This window comes from Oncorhynchus tshawytscha, linkage group LG16, assembly GCF_018296145.1.
Source record: "Oncorhynchus tshawytscha isolate Ot180627B linkage group LG16, Otsh_v2.0, whole genome shotgun sequence".
Taxonomy (NCBI): Eukaryota; Metazoa; Chordata; class Actinopteri; order Salmoniformes; family Salmonidae; genus Oncorhynchus; species Oncorhynchus tshawytscha.
The window spans coordinates 53,932,836-53,949,270 of record NC_056444.1 but is presented as its reverse complement, the minus strand read 5'-3'; the positions used below and the strand labels follow the sequence as shown (position 1 = coordinate 53,949,270).

Here is a 16,435-nt window from a genome sequence, read left to right as displayed (position 1 = left end):
GTGTGTCTGTGGGTGCATGTGTTGAGTGTGCGTCTCTGTGTGCTGAGAGGGAGTGTTGCAAAAAAGGTTCAGTTGCCAGGACCACAAATGCAAATTCCATCTAGACACCGTTGCCCTAGACCACACAAAAAACTATACACACCGCAGCCTAAGCATCAGCACCACAGGTTACTTCTGGCAAGAAGGGCCTTGAATCGGTTATAGAACCCATTGCCCTTTATGGTTGTGTGGTCTGGGGTCCGCTCACCAACTAAGAATTCACAAAATGGGACAAACACCAAATTTAGACTCTGCATGCATAAAACAAAAATAATGCATGCAGAGCAGAATTAGGCCGATACCCGCTAATTATCAAAATCCAGAAAAGAGCTGCTAAATTCTACAACCACCTGAAAGGAAGCGATTCCCAATCCTTCCATAACAAAGCCATCACCTACAGAGAGATGAACCTGGAGAAGAGTCCCCTAACAAGCTGGTCCTGGGGCTCTGTTCACAAACACAAACAGACCCCACAGAGCACCAGGACAGCAACACAATAAGACCCATCCAAATCATGAGAAAACAACAAGATAATTACTTGACACATTAGAAAGAATTAACAAAAAAGTTTTACAAACTAGAATGCTATTTGGCCCTAAACAGAGAGTAAACAGTGGCAGAATACCTGACCACTGTGACTGACCCAAACTTAAGGAAAGCGTTGACTATGTACAGACTCAGTGAGCATAGCCTTACAATTGAAAAAGGCCGCTGTAGGCAGACCTGGCTCTCAAGAGAAGACAAGCTATGTGCACTCTATCTACAAAATGAGGTGGAAACTGAGCTGCACTTCCTAACCTCCTGCTCAATGTATGACAGTATTAGAGACACATATGTCCCTCAGACTACACAGACCCACAAAGAATTCAAAAACAAACCCAATTTTGATAAACTCCCATATCTACTAGGTGAAATACCACAGTGTGCAATCACTGCAGCAACATTTGTGATTTGTTGCCACAAGAAAAGGGCAACCAGTGAAGAACAAACACCATTGTAAATACAACCCATATTTATGTTTATTTATTTTCCCTTTTGTACTTGAACTATTTGCACATAATATGAAACTTTTGTGAGTGTAATGTTTACTGCTGACAGAGAGCAAGTCAGATAGATGGGATGGGAACATTCTAACTCAAGGCTACTCGTGTACACGCTTTCCGATGGAAATCCTAGCTGACATGTAGCCTAAATGCTGCATAGCCTGTACGAATTGACTCCTTGGAGGGGAAGTGATTCTCTTGGGATCTATTCTTTTCTCGCTGTCCCGTCAAAACAGGTTAGACATTGCCTATTTATTTAGCGATATAGTCGGTGGATGACCGAGAGTTGAATTCGGTGGACTTGGCAATATGTATAAATCACAATAGACTACAGACATTTGTGGAGCTGCTGTTACTGGATCATAGCGAAAATGCATAGGATAAAATCTAGCTCATTCAGGCGACAAGACTTTGACAGAGCTTGACATACCGATAGCCTATTTCTAATCTTCAATCTTGGCCAAATAATTAGAATAACTGACAAATGCAATAGCATATAGCCTTGGACATTGCACTTTTGTGAGTGTAGCCTAATACAAAAGAAATCTGACAAAACAGCACTTTTGTTTAAGCAGCCTTTATTTGCAGTGTTGGGGAAGATACAGTCCTCTGAAATGAGTTAACCAAGCTACCAATGATTTCACAATGGAAGAAGTTAAGCTACACTAAAGCTGTCCTTGAGAAAAATATAGTTTACTGAACTAAAGTTACTTTGAAGTAATTCACTACATCCAAACTATGTGAAACCTATCTCTGAAATGTCATAGACTACAAATTGCAAGAACGAAAGGAAATGCCGGAAAAAGAAAGGAAATGCTGGAAAAAGAAAGGAAATGCCGGAAAAAGAAAGGTAATGCTGGAAAAAGAAAGGAAATGCCGGAAAAAGAAAGGTAATGCTGGAAAAAGAAAGGAAATGCCGGAAAAAGAAAGGTAATGAAAAAGAAAGGAAATGCCGGAAAAGAAAGGAAATGCCTGAAAAAGAAAGGTAATGCTGGAAAAAGAAAGGAAATGCCGGAAAAAGAAAGGTAATGCTGGAAAAAGAAAGGAAATGCCGGAAAAAGAAAGGTAATGCTGGAAAAAGAAAGGAAATGCCGGAAAAAGAAAGGAAATGCCGGAAAAAGAAAGGAAATGCCTGAAAAAGAAAGGTAATGCTGGAAAAAGAAAGGAAATGCCGGAAAAAGAAAGGTAATGCTGGAAAAAGAAAGGAAATGCCGGAAAAAGAAAGGAAATGCCGGAAAAAGAAAGGAAATGCTGGAAAAAGAAAGGAAATGCATGCCTACTTCACCCATATTATATTTTATTTTTGCAAAAAAAGTAGTGTGTAGTTCCAGTAGTTACCCCTGCAGAAAAGAAATGAACTACTGAAAACACTACCAAGATATGAATTTAGTTAAAGATTCAATACACCCATTCTTATTTCAGTATCAAAAAATTAATGGGTAAAAATGAAGTACCTTATTGTGATTGTTTTCTATTAAAATGGTCCAAAAAATTAACAAAAATAGCTTCTTGGCAAAGAGCAATTTCTCAAGCAAGTATTTTGCTAGGACTGTCTGGGGGTGGTCTGAGTGGCAGAGATAACCAGCTGTTATTGGCAGAGAGGTTTGGAACTCTCCCGAGGAAAACTTTGTTTTTAGAAGTGGGGGGGACATCATTATTATACATATTTTTATCCAGATGGATTAACGCTCCAAACAGCCTAACCGACCGCTCGGAGGCATCCGCATGGTCCCAAAGCACACTGTTGCCTTGTTATGAATCACATTCGAATTGTAAAACTGGGGGGACAAAAATGCAATTTCAGAATGTGGGGGGGACATGCCCCCCGTCCCCAGTGTAAGTTGCACCCCTGCTCATTCGTATTGGTCTAATAACTAAAGGCAGGCCAAAACTCAATCCCACCAAAACAGGCTAAAATTTCAGGTGGTCTTTTCAAACAGCTTTAACACTAAAAGGGCATTATCATAATTTTCACAATTTCACAGTAGGCAATTATTCCAGCCTCATAGTGTGGAAATATGCAACACAGAAAATCAAGTTTTTGACTTCTGTGGGCCTTTAAACTAACACCAAGTTACTGCAAAAATGTAGTTAAATTAGGCCTAGGCTACTAGTTGAACTTGGATAAATGTAGTCCACTACTCCCAACACGGTGTATTTGTGACCTTTAGGATTTTATGTTGATGTTTATTGCAGTCGATTACACAGCCACCGTGCATAACTAGACTATATCCTGTTTTGTTTTGCAGGAGCCGAACTTCTATTTTTCTTGGCCTTTCAACTAAAGAAACTGAAGAATATGAGCTCGTGCGTCGTCGTAGGAAATTCGCGCTCAAGCGCAAAGAAGCTGACGATGCTTGCGGAGGTCTTGGCGTTCGCCTCCGCGTCTTGCAGTAGTAGGCTGCTTGAACGGTGAGTCTTTCGATCTGCAATCCGTGAATGGATAAACCATACTGTATATGGAATAAACCTGGAACTTCCACCGGGGATTATGAAGTGTATTAACTTCATATCATATGGTGATGTTTCGTGAGAATCCTCTCCTGACTCCTGAATGTCGTTTGAAACTTGCCAAATGGACATCTCATTTAGATTCAACTTGGGCTGCTATGAAGCTTCGATCGGCGTTGCACTCACTGCAAATCATTGACAGTCACAGAAAAATATAAGAAGGGAATTTGCTAATAAGGGATCGTGTCAATCATAGGCTACTCTATTGAATTGTCCTCCACTAATTTACCGCGGAAAATAGATGTCAACGGCGGGCTATCGAAACACCATAGGAATAAGTCTTCACCCATTTGAACACCACCTTAAAAGTGGGGAAAACGAGGGATACGACGAGACGCGGGAGAAAGGATGCAGTCGGGAAAGGGAATGAAGAAGGTCTCAGCAGGTGGAGGAGCGTCGCTCTGCTGTCTGTTGCTCTTGTGGGTCATCTACTCCCATCTCCTGAGAGAGGGTAAGTGCATCTACATGATGCAATGCCACGGTTAGGCTACTCTACTTACTGGAATTTCTAATGCAAGGAGACAGGACATCTACACATGGATCATTCATTGTCTTGATACTGCTTGATCTCAGTGTATACTTGTTGTTACACAATGTTGTTGTTTTGCTTTGTTTTATTGCTTTTTACATAAAAATGACCCTCTCTTGGGTTGGTATTCTAGACCAAGGATCATCCACTAGATTCAGCCTCGGGACGATTTTTTTCTTGAGCAGATGGTCTGGGGCTGAACATAATTACAAATAATTTGTAAACTGCAAATTTACCGGAAGAAGCCCCAACAGATATAATATTTGACTAAAACATAATCATTTCAAACCTTGCTTACATTTTAATATAAGATCACACGTCTCTCTATTATTCGTGGTAATACTGTACTTGGAAACAGATTTTCAAAATGTAAACCACTCGGAGCTGATTTCTTGGTGTTTTCACAGTCTTTTATGTCCAACAATGAAAACAAATATTTAATAATAATTATAATTTTCAAAAATTGCTTAGAACACTTAAAACCACCCCAGGGCCTGCCGGCAGCCACCAGTTGTCGAGTGTGTTAGGGGATTATTTGTTGTTAGGCTACTCAAAAGATGAATGCTGGAAGCAATGCTCCTGTCATGTATTCTGTGGAAGATCCCTGGCTGTGGAGGATCCCTGGCTGTGATGAAGCCTATTTATTTTACCATTAGCCCAAGTCTATTATTCTTCATCATGTGCCTTATGATTTCATACAGTTTTATATTAATTCCTTGCCATGCAATGACAGTAGAAGTCTACCCTGTTGAATTATGTATGCACTAGTAGTGCAATTACACATTCACTCATCCACAGAATGGAAAGCAAAAACACGTTCCCTCTGCTACATAGGCTACTGCCCTGAACTAAACCAATTTGGAACTCTGTAGTCTTGTCTAACAGAGAAGGACACCAGAGCTTAGAACATGGTTATTCATTTATTACTATTACATTTTCTTCTCTGGTTCACAAGGCAAATGTCTATGTTTTCCTCAGCTCCTCCTCTCTCAAACCAATGATTGACAAAAGGATGCTTGCTGTCTTTGAGTCTATTACAATAATAATGATATTAACATTATTCATGAATAACCTTGTTATGGAGGTGTAGAAATGAAGCAATAAATGTAGTTTCATTTTTCACAACCCACTCCCATTCAGTAAATAATTGAAGCTACCGAAAAAGCCCCCACGGTATGTCTAAGGGCTTTGTATAGCATGGGCCTACATAACATCTTCATGTGAACTACATCAATTCTTCACAGATCATTTATACACCGCAGTATAAACCCCTGAACTATGGAATACTATGGCCTGCCCTCGGGATACTGATCAAACCTGTACTTTGACCTTCTCTCTGTGTACAGTAGTTCGGTTTTGGGATAAATTACTAGGTTGTTATTCTCCACCAACCCAAGAAAGATTCACAGTCACAAAGATCAGGATGTCCTTTGGCAGACATGTTGATTATCTGGATACATTGTTTAGACTTCTCTTTGTGTCGATCCCAAACCAACCACTTGTCCCTACCCACTATGGACTTGTGGAGATTTGAGAGGGATAGATATGGTATGATATGGTTGTAGCTTCACCTTACCCTCTGATTGCCTAGATGGAAATGATATCCATATCGCTTACACCTGTCCAGTCCTCTCAAATCTCCACACCTTCATAGGGGTAAGTATAGGGGTCGATTTGATTTGGGCGCTCCTCCAGCATTTGAAGTCTTCTCAAGTTTCCCATCGCTCAAGTCAAATACATGTATACCTCTGCTTCCCTATTGTAGGACGGTGCACATATCTCAATCACACCTGACCATGCACAGATACTCACTCAGTGCTCCTAGGTCTGATCTCCACCTCCCTGGGTGGCCCCTGGTAGCCTAACAAAGAGAGGTCTTGGGGCAGGAGCGGTCGTGAATCCTGCCATGACTGGCTGCATCGCCTCCCCTCCATAGCGGCACCATCTGTCACAGCGACAGGAAATCAAAGTACAGTAGCCTGGCCTTCTCATGCCATTGAGCCCCGGCCCCCACACAGATGGATGGCCTGTCAAGCTCCTCTCCATGCTCGCCAGTTTATTCAACGCTAAATTTGGAAATGTCTGGATTTCCCTCACCAGAGCCAATTCCACCAGTTGTTCAGTGGACCAGCAGCTCCCCCTCCCTCTTCGCTTTGTCAACCTCACCACCTTTGTTGTGTATATGGGTCAGAAGAGAGAGAGAGAGGTGGAGGTGTGTGTTTCTTGGACTGTATCTGCATCAAATATGTTGATGATGGAAAGGTAAGTTTGTCACTTTAGCCAGTGGCGGATTTAGGTATAGGTGACATGTGCAGCCGCCCAGGGCGACATTGTGCCAGGGGCGGCACTGGGCACCCGCACAATTTTGGGGGGAATGGTGACATTTGCGCATCGGTTTTCTATCGCTCATCGGCACGTCACGTCAATGATATCATGTCACCGTGTGGGACTGTGGGTCAATTAACCCTGTCGTAGTGGACGCCCTGATTCTAGTTTGTGAGCTAGGCAGGCTACTGCCTGGGAAGGTCTCTCACTCAGAAGTACGAGATGGGGAGGTGGGCGGGGGTTGACCTCAGGTCTCCCCACTGGATGCCTGAGGTAGGTGTAGTGGGGGAGTCTATCAAATAGCGCACCTCTAACTTTGTACAGTACTAATGCAATTAGTAAAATCAGTCACACTACGAAATGCTACCAAATAAACCACAATTCATTCATGAAACTGTGGATATATAGTTTCACAGACATATTGTTGCATTTTTTTCTGGTTTGTGCAAAATCATTAAGAAAAACATAAAACCAATCTGCACATCACCAAGGTGAATTGGTTTAGTCTTGATGCTTGGTTGATAGTTTTGGGGGGGGGATGGGTACTGTAATGATGCTCTAGTGCCAAATCAACACAAATGTGTTTCTATTTGTCTTCGTTACTTCTTTTTGATATTTACGGGTCTTATTTTTGTATATATTTTTACATATATATAGTTTTAAATGTTATGATTATTTATTTGTGTTGTTCCAAATGTCTGAATAAAAATGAGTTTTTTGTTTGTTTGTTGGCGTGGGGGCTGAAGGGGGGGTTCGCCCAGGGAGCCATACAAGCTAGAACCGCCACTGACTTTAGCTGTGGGGTTACAACAGCATGTTGTGCTTTAGCCTACTAAGTCCATTGTATTTGGCCATTTGGAGCTCAGTGGAGAAGGCTTTGTGAAATTGATAGGAAAGATTTCAGTCTCCTCTAGAAGTTCTGTTCAGTGGTTCAAATTACAGGGGGACGGTTTTGCTCCATAAATTGTGAGTAAACCACTACTCCTGTTTTGATAGGTAATGAAGTCATAAAACTATGGGGATGTTTATGGAAAAATGAAAAGGGTTTTTACTGCAAAATCAATGTTGCTGCACGCCAAGGCCCATATTTCACAGGTCCCTGAATAGCATCAGCTGTTTGTCTTCCTCTGCGTTGAGCGTTGAGTTATTTTGTCTGTGGAACGCATTGGGAGGTTAAAATTGTTGATGTCAGGGAGAATGTGGGTGAAACGTTATTGTCCTAGTCTGTTTCCTGTCATCAGCCCCAGTCTTTTTGATCGACTCTATTCTATGAAAGGACCTCCCTCCTGCATTTTAAAGGTATAGTTTACCCAAATTACAAAAAAGCACAAAAATGCCTCCTTCCTAAAGAAAAGTATGACCCAGGAGAGATTTAAATCCACAATCTGGGCTTGGATTACTTTTATGTTAAAAGCATTGATGACCAAAAACCAAAGACAATGATTGGCCCCTACATACTGTTGAGTATTATGGGTAGGTTATGAGCTTACTCTTATTTTTATTCACAAATCATCCCCAAGTCATTTGGAAATCAAGTGACTCGGCTTCACGGTCCTCTTTGAAGTGGGGGTATGTATACAGTGGGGCAGCTGGTTGTGGGTGTGTGCTTTCGATTGCTGAATCACATGATCTCAACGTACAAGGTATGAGACCAAGATATTGTCACACATGCAGATGAAGTTACATAGTGGTAGTTTGAACTGCAGCTAGCCATGTCATCATGACTAAAAGATGTGCATTAATATGTTGTAGCGCTCCTCTGGCCTACTTGTTTATACCAGGAACTCATAGTGGATGACAGTAGGTTGAACAGTACAGTCACAGACACACACGCACGGTCACAAGCACGCGGTCACACACACACTCACATACACACACCAGCTGGTGTACTTTAAAATATGTGTTAATCTACTGTAGGGAATACAGTAATTAAATGTATTGTCAAATTTGCATGTTTATTTTCTTAGAATGCACGCATACATTTTCTAATGGTATCAGGTATTTATTTTATATTTTGTGTTAAAATAAAGAAAGTGTGCCTAATTTGCACAAATACACTGGGTGTATTTGTATATTTACATAAAGAGGTGGAAAGGGATAGACGTACCTGAACTCACCTGCTCTGTCTACCCTACCTGCTCTCACCTGCTCTGTCTACCCTACCTGCACTCACCTTCTCTGTCTACCCTACCTGCACTCACCTGCTCTGTCTACCCTACCTGAACTCACCTGCTCCGTCTACCCTACCTGAACTCACCTGCTCTGTCTAGACCTACCTGAACTCACCTGCTCTGTCTAGACCTACCTGAACTCACCTGCTCCATCTACCCTACCTGCTCTGTCTACCCTACCTGCTCTGTCTACCCTACCTGCTCTGTCTACCCTACCTTAACTCACCTGCTCTGTCTAGACCTACCTGAACTCACCTGCTCTGTCTACCCTACCTGAACTCACCTGCTCTGTCTACCCTACCTGCTCTGTCTACCCTACCTGCACTCACCTGCTCTGTCTACCCTACCTGCACTCACCTGCTCTGTCTACCCTACCTGAACTCACCTGCTCTGTCTACCCTACCTGCACTCACCAGCTCTGTCTACCCTACCTGAACTCACCTGCTCTGTCTACCCTACCTGCTCTGTCTACCCTACCTGCACTCACCTGCTCTGTCTACCCTACCTGCACTCACCTGCTCTGTCTACCCTACCTGAACTCACCTGCTCTGTCTACCCTACCTGCACTCTCTACCCTACATGCACTCATCTGCTCTGTCTACCCTACCTGCACTCACCTGCTCTGTCTACCCTACCTGAACTCTCCTGCTCTGTCTATCCTACCTGAACTCACCTGCTCTGTCTAGGCCTACCTAAACTCACCTGCTCTGGCTACCCTACCTGCACTCACCTGCTCTGTCTACCCTACCTGCACTCACCTGCTCTGTCTACCCTACCTGAACTCAGCTGCTCTGTCTAGACCTACCTGAACTCACCTGCTCTGTCCAGGCCTAACTGAACTCACCTGCTCTGTCTAGACCTACCTGAATTCACCTGCTCTGTCCAGGCCTACCTGAACTTACCTGCTCTGTCTACCCTACCTGAACTCACCTGCGCTGTCTAGACTTCCTCAATAATTACTGTTATTGTCATGTTCTGTTGCATAATTCAACAAGTGTGTCAATAGCAGGATACCGTTGGTTTAAAAAATCAACATGCTTGGCTCTAGATTACACCTATCCAAACATACTTCACATTGTTTGCGAGATCAAACATGATCACTATAATCCGAGTGTTCATTTTAGAAAATTGCTTTCATTTCAGCGCATATAATTTGTAAACATTTCAACTGTAGCAAATTAAATCCCAGACCAAGCTTTAGCATTCTTATAAATGCAGCGGAAAGACAATGTGTTCCATTGAACCCATTTCAGCCATTACCGGGGTGTGTTTGTCAGGTCATTACAAACGTTTCCGTGGTCGTAAGGTTAACGGGGGGGAAAAACTGGCACAAACAAGAGTAGGAAAGAGTCGCAGGAGTAAAATGAAAGCAATCAATCAAGCGAGATTAAAGTGACAAGTGGATTCTGCACCCCTCAAACACAGGAAATAAATAGCCGAAGGAGACAGATCCTCAGGTGGGCGGGGCATGTGCATTGTTATTCAAATACTGAGCTATATTATATGCAAAAACATTTTAGAGAAATGATTTTATACTAACACAGTTGCTCAAAGAAAGATATTTTGTTGAACAAGTTATCTTTCTTTCTCAAAAAGGTTGGGATGATAATTGATTACGGATCATCCTGAATGAGTCATGAATAATGATGAGTGAGAAAGTTACAGAAGGGTCAATGATCAAACCCTCAAGACATGCTAACCTCACATTATTGTAATGGTGAGAGGTTAGCATGTCTTGGGGGTATGATCTTTGACCCTCCGTATCTTTCTCACTCATCGTTAATCGCGATTCATTCCAAAGTATTCACAATCATGGTAGCATCCACATTAATGTAAAAGTGTGTAGAAACAGATCTATTCTTATTTACAGTAAACTTGACTCCAAAATAACACAATACATGATTTAACCATTCAATTCTATTGGGCACAAAATAATCAGAAACACAACCAAAACTAACTGCAAATACATCCAGTACGTTTGTAGAGTCACAGGCATGATGTAGTTATTGCATGCTAGGAACATGGGAACAAATACTAAATTGACTACTTTATTTATAAGAATCTTTAGGGGTGTCAATAATTTTGACCTCTACCTTTTTGAGAGAAAACAATGATTACTTAAACCAAATCTCTTTCTCTGAGCAATTGTATTAGTATAAAATAACTTAATTTCCCATTTTTGGGCGGCATACAATATAGCTAAGTATTTAAATGTTTTATTTTCTACAGTCATAATTTCTCATCTTTATCAAGGGTGTCAATCATTTCGGACCCCCACTGTATATACAGCATATCATACACAAACACACAAGCAGTGCAGAGTCAAAATAACACTGCTCACTATACATTTGCTTCAAATCAAATCAAATTTTATTTGTCACATACACATGGTTAGCAGATGTTAATGCGAGTGTAGCGAAATGCTTGTGCTTCTAGTTCCGACAATGCAGTAATAACGAGCAAGTAATCTAACTAACAATTCCCAAAAAACTACTGTCTTATACACAGTGTAAGGGGATAAAGAATATGTACATAAGGATATATGAATGAGTGATGGTACAGAGCAGCATAGGCAAGATACAGTAGATGATATCGAGTACAGTATATACATATGAGATAAGTATGTAAACCAAGTGGCATAGTTAAAGTGGCTAGTGATACATGTATTACATAAGGATGCAGTCGATGATATAGAGTACAGTATCAACGTATGCATATGAGATGAACAATGTAGGGTAAGTAACATTATATAAGGTAGCATTGTTTAAAGTGGCTAGTGATATATTTACATCATTTCCCATCAATTCCCATGATTAAAGTGGCTGGAGTAGAGTCAGTGTCATTGACAGTGTGTTGGCAGTAGCCACTCAATGTTAGTGGTGGCTGTTTAACAGTCTGATGGCCTTGAGATAGAAGCTGTTTTTCAGTCTCTCGGTCCCAGCTTTGATGCACCTGTACTGACCTCGCCTTCTGGATGACAGCGGGGTGAACAGGTAGTGGCTCGGGTGGTTGATGTCCTTGATGATCTTTATGGCCTTCCTGTAGCATCGGGTGGTGTAGGTGTCCTGGAGGGCAGGTAGTTTGCCCCCGGTGATGCGTTGTGCAGACCTCACTACCCTCTGGAGAGCCTTACGGTTGAGGGCGGTGCAGTTGCCATACCAGGCGGTGATACAGCCCGCCAGGATGCTCTCGATTGTGCATCTGTAGAAGTTTGTGAGTGCTTTTGGTGACAAGCCGAATTTCTTCAGCCTCCTGAGGTTGAAGAGGCGCTGCTGCGCCTTCCTCACGATGCTGTCTGTGTGAGTGGACCAATTCAGTTTGTCTGTGATGTGTATGCCGAGGAACTTAAAACTTGCTACCCTCTCCACTACTGTTCCATCGATGTGGATGGGGGTGTTCCCTCTGCTGTTTCCTGAAGTCCACAATCATCTCCTCAGTTTTGTTGACGTTGAGTGTGAGGTTATTTTCCTGACACCACACTCCGAGGGCCCTCACCTCCTCCCTGTAGGCCGTCTCGTCGTTGTTGGTAATCAAGCCTACCACTGTTGTGTCGTCCGCAAACTTGATGATTGAGTTGGAGGCGTGCATGGCCACGCAGTCGTGGGTGAACAGGGAGTACAGGAGAGGGCTCAGAACGCACCCTTGTGGGGCCCCAGTGTTGAGGATCAGCGGGGAGGAGATGTTGTTGCCTACCCTCACCACCTGGGGGCGGCCCGTCAGGAAGTCCAGTACCCAGTTGCACAGGGCGGGGTCGAGACCCAGGGTCTCGAGCTTGATGACGAGCTTGGAGGGTACTATGGTGTTGAATGCCGAGCTGTAGTCGATGAACAGCATTCTCACATAGGTATTCCTCTTGTCCAGATGGGTTAGGGCAGTGTGCAGTGTGGTTGAGATTGCATCGTCTGTGGACCTATTTGGGCGGTAAGCAAATTGGAGTGGGTCAAGGGTGTCAGGTAGGGTGGAGGTGATATGGTCCTTGACTAGTCTCTCAAAGCACTTCATGATGACGGATGTGAGTGCTACGGGGCGGTAGTCGTTTAGCTCAGTTACCTTAGCTTTCTTGGGAACAGGAACAATGGTGGCCCGCTTGAAGCATGTGGGAACAGCAGACTGGTATAGGGATTGATTGAATATGTCCGTAAACACACCGGCCAGCTGGTCTGCGCATGCTCTGAGGGCGCGGCTGGGGATGCCGTCTGGGCCTGCAGCCTTGCGAGGGTTAACACGTTTAAATGTCTTACTCACTTCGGCTGCAGTGAAGGAGAGACCGCATGTTTCCGTTGCAGGCCGTGTCAGTGGCACTGTATTGTCCTCAAAGCGGGCAAAAAAGTTATTTAGTCTGCCTGGGAGCAAGACATCCTGGTCCGTGACTGGGCTGGGTTTCTTCCTGTAGTCCGTGATTGACTGTAGACCCTGCCACATGCCTCTTGTGTCTGAGCCGTTGAATTGAGATTCTACTTTGTCTCTGTACTGGCGCTTAGCTTGTTTGATAGCCTTGCGGAGGGAATAGCTGCACTGTTTGTATTCAGTCATGTTACCAGACACCTTGCCCTGATTAAAAGCAGTGGTTCGTGCCTTCAGTTTCACACGAATGCTGCCATCAATCCACGGTTTCTGGTTAGGGAATGTTTTAATCGTTGCTATGGGAACGACATCTTCAACGCACGTTCTAATGAACTCGCACACCATATCAGCGTATTCGTCAATGTTGTTGTCTGACGCAATACGAAACATATCCCAGTCCACGTGATGGAAGCAGTCTTGGAGTGTGGAGTCAGCTTGGTCGGACCAGCGTTGGACAGACCTCAGCGTGGGAGCTTCTTGTTTTAGTTTCTGTCTGTAGGCAGGGATCAACAAAATGGAGTCGTGGTCAGCTTTTCCGAAAGGGGGGCGGGGCAGGGCCTTATATGCGTCGCGGAAGTTAGAGTAACAATGATCCAGGGTCTTTCCACCCCTGGTTGCGCAATCGATATGCTGATAAAATTTAGGGAGTCTTGTTTTCAGATTAGCCTTGTTAAAATCCCCAGCTACAATGAATGCAGCCTCCGGATAAATCGTTTCCAGTTTGCAGAGAGTTAAATAAAGTTCGTTCAGAGCCATCGATGTGTCTGCTTGGGGGGATATATACGGCTTTGATTATAATCGAAGAGAATTCTCTTGGTAGATAATGCGGTCTACATTTGATTGTGAGGAATTCTAAATCAGGTGAACAGAAGGATTTGAGTTCCTGTATGTTTCTTTCATCACACCATGTCACGTTGGCCATAAGGCATACGCCCCCGCCCCTCTTCTTACCAGAAAGATGTTTGTTTCTGTCGGCGCGATACGTGGAGAAACCCGCTGGCTGCACCGCTTCGGATTGCGTCTCTCCAGTTAGCCATGTTTCCGTGAAGCAGAGAACGTTACAGTCTCTGATGTCCCTCTGGAATGCTACCCTTGCTCGGATTTCATCAACCTTGTTGTCAAGAGACTGGACATTGGCAAGAAGAATGCTAGGGAGTGGTGCACGGTGTGCCCGTCTCCGGAGTCTGACCAGAAGACCGCTTCGTTTCCCTCTTTTTCTGAGTCATTTTTTTTTGGGGTCGCTGCATGTGATCCACTCGGTTACACTGGTTGTAAGGCAGAACACAGGATCCGCATCGCGAAAAACATATTCTTGGTCGTACTGATGGTGAGTTGACGCTGATCTTATATTCAGTAGTTCTTCTCGGCTGTATGTAATGAAACCTAAAATGACCTGGGGTACTAGTGTAAGAAATAACACGTAAAAAAACAAAAAACTGCATAGTTTCCTAGGAACGCGAAGCGAGGCGGCCATCTCTGTCGGCGCCGGAAGTTTGTGTGTTCGCGGTTTGTGTGTGCATACTTTTGTGTGTGTGTGTGTATTTATCCATGCATCACTGTATGTCAGTGTGTGTGTGTGTGTGGGTTTGTGTGTGAGTGTGTGTGTGTATGTGTGTATTTATCCATGCATCACTGTATGTCAGTGTGTGTGTGTGTGTGTGTGTGTGTGTATGTGGGTTTGTGTGGATCCATGCATCTCTTTTTCTGTGTGTGTGTGTGTGTGTGTGTGTGTGTGTGTGTGTGTGTGTGTGTGTGTGTGTGTGTGTGTGTGTGTGTGTGTGTGTGTGTGTGTGTGTGTGTGTCAGTGAAGGTCATTTGTGCCAGCGCCTGTACAGATGTAGGACCTTAATTTGAGCTGGTTTTCTACTGCAGGAAAATAATCCTGCAGCAACATGAAATGTAAATTATTATGTAAATTATCATTTTTTGTTGGGGTTGATACATTTTTTAGGGAGAATCAAGGCTGACGTTTTAAAGTGGGAATTAAAAACTGTAGAAGCCTTTAAAAAAAATATCAACAAAAGTGTAATCAAATTAAGACCCTACATATGTAGGTGTCATGTGTGATGGAAACCAGAGCGTGGGCGACCCCCCACTGCCGCCATACCTCACTCTGTGCCCCCACAGTATGTGCATTTCATCATCTGAAATAGAGACGAGGCCATGCGCCTTCACATCACCAAGTGACAGAAACCCCCTGTCATTTGAATGAACTCCTGCTTGGCGTGATGGAATGGGCTGCAGTGGCTTAGGGCACATTAAGAAGCCTGTAATGCTCCGTACTGTCTCCATCTCTCTCTCCCTCCTCTCCCTCCCTATCCTCTAGGCTTATTGCACATGGTCCCATTTATCTGGTAGCTGTTGAAACACGAGGACCAGAGCCCTGTGTATGTCCAGCAACAATTAGTGCTTTTTGAGGTCGGTTTGGTTATTTTATTACTTAACTTTAATAAAATATTATTATTTTTATTTGATGACTTTATTATTTCATTCCAAGTCATCATCTCATCTCTATAGAGCTGCTGCCACGCGCACAATGGATTATGGTCATTGTAGTTAATTACCACGTTTTCTACACTAAGCTATGTCGAATATTGGCTATGATTTATCTCTACAAAAACTGTGCATCCAGCTCACAAAAGAAAGAAAAAAACTACATGGAACTAAAATAATTGAACTGACATCAGTCAATTAGTTGTTTAAAAACCTAAAAATAACCGAAATGTTGGTTAATCGCTCAGCACTAATATCTGATGGCACAGCCATTAACTCCCCAGAGTGTGGGGGAGGGACGGGGATGTGCTGGATGTGGGGGTGGTTGTTGTGTGTGTGTGTGTGTGTGTGTGTGTGTGTGTGTGTGTGTGTGTGTGTGTGTGTGTGTGTGTGTGTGTGTGTGTGTGTGTGTGTGCGTGTGCGTGTGTGAGTAAGCCTGTGTGTGTGTATTTTTGTGAATGCGTGCCTGTGTGTCAGTGTATGAAATTAAATTACACATAGCCTGTGCGAATCCTCACTTGAATCTGATTGTGTCGTAATGCTCCTATCTAAATTCAGTGGTTGACTGGTAGAGATAAGTGTGGAGCGCGTTATGAGGGATGGAAGTGGAAGGCTACTGCTTTAAGTGGCCATGGGAGTGAATGGATTGGGAGATAGGATCTTAAGGGAACCACCTGAGTCCTCATCAGTCTTCATCAGACTGATAATAACTATAGTACTACCAGGTAGAAGCAGAATACACTGCAAGAGATGACTTACTCTCTTGGCTTTGTGGATGTTCCTCCCAAACCTAAACAACAGTAGTTCAAAACGGACTATAATTGTAGAAGGCCGTGCAGGGATCTTTCCTAGTAGGTACCATAATTGACTTTAACAAGGCAGCTTGATGTTCAAACTCTTCTGCTACATTTGCATTGTTCACTAATCGTTGTATCGGACGTTCAGCAGGGAAGGCTGTACAGGAGAGTCTGTCTGACTCA

The 16,435-nt window shown here is 43.3% G+C and overlaps 1 protein-coding gene across 2 annotated transcripts in view; it reads left to right on the top strand.

Annotated features, from left to right (window-relative positions):
- Positions 1-3,305: 3,305 nt before the first annotated feature.
- LOC112233029 (chemokine-like protein TAFA-5) overlaps positions 3,306-16,435 on the top strand; it is a 43,946-nt gene continuing 30,816 nt past the window's right edge. Inside the window, exon 1 of one of the 2 annotated variants that reach the window (XM_024400380.2) lies at positions 3,306-4,044. In XM_024400380.2, the coding sequence (XP_024256148.1) occupies positions 3,942-4,044 (103 nt within the window). In that variant the 5' untranslated portion in view covers positions 3,306-3,941. The remainder of the gene's footprint in view (positions 4,045-16,435) is intronic. The other variant, XM_024400379.2, reaches the window with a different exon arrangement.